This window comes from Podarcis muralis, chromosome 17 (assembly GCF_964188315.1).
Source record: "Podarcis muralis chromosome 17, rPodMur119.hap1.1, whole genome shotgun sequence".
Taxonomy (NCBI): Eukaryota; Metazoa; Chordata; class Lepidosauria; order Squamata; family Lacertidae; genus Podarcis; species Podarcis muralis.
In genome coordinates this window covers 11,051,362-11,056,028 of record NC_135671.1, presented here as the reverse complement: position 1 = coordinate 11,056,028, position 4,667 = coordinate 11,051,362, and the positions used below count along the sequence as shown (strand labels likewise).

At 45.0% G+C, this 4,667-nt stretch overlaps 1 protein-coding gene across 1 annotated transcript; it reads left to right on the top strand.

Annotated features, from left to right (window-relative positions):
• The first annotated feature begins 843 nt into the window (after positions 1-843).
• LOC144326019 (uncharacterized) lies at positions 844-2,491 on the top strand. Its single transcript, XM_077921622.1, has one exon. The coding sequence runs from the start codon at positions 1,166-1,168 to the stop codon at positions 2,489-2,491; it is 1,326 nt and encodes a 441-aa protein (XP_077777748.1). The 5' UTR covers positions 844-1,165.
• Positions 2,492-4,667: the final 2,176 nt, after the last annotated feature.

Below are 4,667 nucleotides of genomic sequence, written 5' to 3'. Positions count from 1 at the left end.
ACAAGCTCTTCTCAAAGTTTGTCATGTTTCCACAGTTCCAAAGATTTTCCCAATGGCCTTCACAAGTCTCAATTAATCCCCAACTGTGAGTGCTGTAACCCGAACCCTTTACATACCCAGTACTACATGCTAAACTTACCTGGTAACACAGATAAAACAGTCACAATACACCTGCGGATGCACAATTCTGCTGACTCAAGTAAATTAAACCTTTTTTCACTTTCCTTAGCACTTACTCCCAGGGAAATGGGGTTAGGATTGAGCTGCAGCCCTGGCACAGTCAAGACACTTGTGATTGGTGTTTAAAGGTATGATGGAACAAAGAAGAAAAGGCAGTGTCAGGTATGTAGGGGGCAAGCCATGAAGGTCAAAACCAGCTCCAGTGCCAATAACACCTGTATTCAAATCCCTTATTTTAAGAGTGCTGCTTTAATGTTCTTTCTACAGCTTTCCCACATCAACAGATGCACTGCTGCATCTGCAGCCATTTAAGTTGACCGTGTTAAGGGTAGCTCTGTGTAAAGCCTAACAATCCAACCTCGAGATTATGGAGGCATAAATGACCCTTTATACCCTGAGCAGATATACAGGCTCACAGTATTTTCACTAGAGCATATCTGGAAGGCCTACCTAGCCACTGCTCCAGTCTTGGACTGCAGGCGCAGCTGATCACATGGTTGCAAATCTGGGAGTGCAGTGGGTGTCCCTATCAAGTCATGAGACCTGCCAACCATCACCCTCCCAAACCGGTTTAGGTTCATCTTCAGCCAGCTCAACTTCATTTGATACTCAGAGTGGAGTAGATACTAGCTAAGTTGCCAGCACTGCAGGAACTGGGTTAGTTGGAAAAAGGGGTGTATCCGGCTGACATCAGCACACTGAGTGACACCAAGCTGGCACAAAATCTTTCCTAGCAGATTCATAAGCATATTGAAAAAGGGAGGTAAGAGCGGACACCTGAGACTCTGCAGGACATTATTGGATGTAGGGAAGAAGCAGATTGAAAGTTACCATTCTTCAGAAGCAAAAAGAAAAAATAAATTATTCCCTCGCCCTTCCAGACAGCTTGCAAAGGAAGCGAGAAAGAGACGTCCGTAGCTATAGCGTAGCTCCTTTGTCCCAAAAGATTGCAGTTGTGGGGAAAGGGAGATCAAATTCCAGCCAAATGACTGAAGAGGATTCTTGCGATCTGGATTCTTCAAGTGAAGAAGATGATACCTTTTCTCATGATGACAGATTGGAACACTATGTTCCCCACAGGAAAGCCAACGTTTCTACAGGGGATAGTATAGATTGTCTGGGTGATAGATATGCGCCATGGCCTCTTCCCCAGTATGTTTGTCATTGTAAAGATGAGCGGAGGGCCAGGTCTCCTCGAAGTATGAACCGCCACCCCCAGCGGCCCTGTTTCGTTCATAAACCGAGGGAAATATGCTGTGCTAGGACTGCCAGCGATGTGAATATGGATGAGGTCCTATCCTTGCTGCCAGGGCGCCAGCGGAAGACACGCCAGCAGCTTCAACGGGAAAAGGAGGCCGCCGTCACTATCCAGTCTGCCTGGAGGGGTTGCCAAGTCAGAAGGGATATTGGCAAAATGAATAAGGCCGCCACTCAAATTCAGGCAGCTTTCCGAGGGTACATGACCCGGAAGGAATTGCCTCTGGGACTCTGCGGTTACGGCAGGACCAATCAACGAAAGTTGCAGAAGAAAACGAGAGCTGAAGGTGAGAGCAAACCTTTCCCTGCATTCCTAGATTGCCTTCAGCAGTTTGGTCTGGTGTCTGGAACAAAGCCTTCCGGCCAGAGCATTTCCCTCCCAAATGACAAGCCAAGGAACTATTCAAGAAACTTCATAGAAGACTATCCTCTTTTGAATCCGAATGTCACCTTTTTTGAAATTGAGTCCACCCTCAGACCCAACAGGGAAGTGTTCACATACACCTCTTTCAATGTCTTTGCCACAGGAATTCAGGACCAGAGATACGAGGATGCTGCCGCCACAATCCAAGCAGCTTGGAGAGGGTACCAAATCCGACAGAAAGGAAGGCCTATGACAGGAGAAGAAAAGAGACCCAGAAACCCTATCTGCTCTAACTTTGCCATGAAGAAAACCCCTTGCAAACACTCATTGCCGGGGCCGGCTCTCAAGGGAACCCAAATCCGTCAGATCTTTGTTGCAAAGGCAGACCTCCATGACAGATGTAAAGGCACCCTCTCGCTAAGAGATGCACCACAGATTCGAAATATTAATATATATGCAGTGATAAAGGCCATGCCAGATCCTTCCCGGAAGCCGAACATATCCATACGGGTGCTGAGCCCAAATGCTGTGGTCCAGGGATATGAGAGAGATATGAGCAGCGGGGTGCAGGCTCTCTACACTGTCCGAAATAATAGCGCTTCGATGCCCTCTCAGATCCTCATTCATGTCAACACGCAGAAAAGAAAGGATGTTCTCTTAAAAACTGAAAAGAATAAGCAAAAGCCCTGAGAGGCCCCTCCAAGGTGAAAGTGCTTAGTAAAGGCTTCTCTGAGAAACTGCACATAGATTCAGTTTTGATTGTATATGACGCATGTGGACATGCATTGTCTGTTTATACCAGAGGTCAGCAAACTTTTTCAGCAGGGGGCAGGTCCACTGTCCCTCAGACCTTGTGGGGGGCTAGACTACATTTTGAAAAAAAATAAATGAATGAATTCCTATGCCCCACAAATAACCCAGAGATGCATTTGAAATAAAAGGGCACATTCTACTCATGTAAAAACACGCTGATTCCCGGACTGTCCATGGGCCGGATTGAGAAGGTGATTGGGCCAGATCCGGCCCCCGGGGCCTTAGTTTGCCTACCCATGGTCTATACAGGCAGAGGGCCTTCTCGGTAGTGGCTCCTACCTTGTGGAACGCCCTCCCATCAGATGTCAAGGAAATAAACGATTATCTGACTTTTAGAAGACATCTGAAGGCAGCCCTATTTAGGGATTTTTTAAAAATGTTTGACCTTTTATTGTGCTTTTAATATTCTGTTGGGAGCCGCCCAGAGCGGCTGGGGAAACCCAGCCAGATGGGCGGGGTATAAATAATAAATAATAATAATAATAATAATAATAATAATAATAATAATAATATTATTATACATAGAATGCAGGGGCTTTGGGGGCTTGCAAAACTTCTTCACTGGGGAAAAAGGTGGAACCCAACTTTCAGCCTTTTTTTAAAAGAAGAAAGAAAGAAAATTGGATGTGAAGAGAGAGGAACACTGCAAACTAGCCCATTTTCATCACTAAGGTCCTTTCCATAAATTACATGGTCATGATCCTGAATTTGCCATCACATGTACACTAGATAGGGAACTGCAGCCAATTCTGCCTTTGGTGAATGTCTCCAATACAAGCAAAATACATGTGTTAGGGTAAAATGTGCATTAAATTGCATATATTTGTGAAAATAGCATACAAAATGCACATTCCAAGGGAAAATTGGTCTGCAAAAATGTGTGTGTTAGGTAAAATTGCTTGCAAACATGTGTACATTAGAGAACCTTGCACCACAATGCTTCTGAATTTCACGAGGACTTTAAAAAAATAAAATAAAAAGGAAGCTGATGTGGAAATGTGGAGAAAATTCAGTCTTGCCTGTTGGATCAGCTTCTTTACATGGAATGGTGAAGGTGCACTGCCTAGTCTTTTGGCTCAGGCAGCCAAACACATTGGACCAACCCTGACAACATGCCAAATAAGACTTTCTGGTAAGATAGGAACCATTAGGAATCAGTGCTGCGTTTGTTCTGTGTTCTTGAGATCAACAAAAGATGCTGCTGCACTTTTTTCTACGTTCCACTAGATGTCCCCATCTTCTTTTCTAGCTGTGACTATGCTAAAGCTTTGCTGTTGTCGCAGAATTCTCTTACCACCCTCCTCCCACCAAAAAGAAAACTTTGTGCCGTAATAAATTTGTTAAGATTTAAAGTAAAAGTGGACTTTGGCTTGAGCAGAAGAGGTTACACTATAGTGTAGTGTACAACTGGAAGAAAAAATGAATGGGAGAACACAGAGAAACATTTTTTGTCATCTCATTTCATTTCACTTTTAATTTGTATTCTGCCCTTTCTATTTTACAAGGCAGTTTACAAGCTGAAAAAACAAAATAGTCAGCAAAGATCACACACGTAACAGCAATCTGATCCAATACAAAAAAGTCACAATAACTTTAAAATAAACAACTTATATCAAATAAGGTAAAGGTAAAGGTACCCCTGCCCGTACGGGCCAGTCTTGCCAGACTCTGGGGTTGTGCGCCCATCTCGCTTAAGAGGCCGGGGGCCAGCGCTGTCCGGAGACACTTCCGGGTCACGTGGCCAGCATGACATTGCTGCTCTGGCGAGCCAGAGCTGCACACGGAAACACCGTTTACCTTCCCGCTAGAAAGCGGTCCCTATTTATCTACTTGCACCCGGGGGTGCTTTTGAACTGCTAGGTTGGCAGGCGCTGGGACTGAACGACAGGAGCGCACCCCGCCGCGGGGATTCGAACCACCGACTTTTCGATCGGCAAGCCCTAGGCGCTGAGGCTTTTACCCACAGCGCCACCCGCGTCCTCATATCAAATAAAGCAATATTCATATCAAATCATATCAAATCATATCAAATCAAGCAATATTCAAAAAGCTA

What these genes read in the sequence shown, in the direction of transcription:
- LOC144326019 (XM_077921622.1), top strand. Translation starts at nt 1,166, where the DNA reads ATGACTGAAGAGGATTCTTGCGATCTGGATTCTTCAAGTGAAGAAGAT.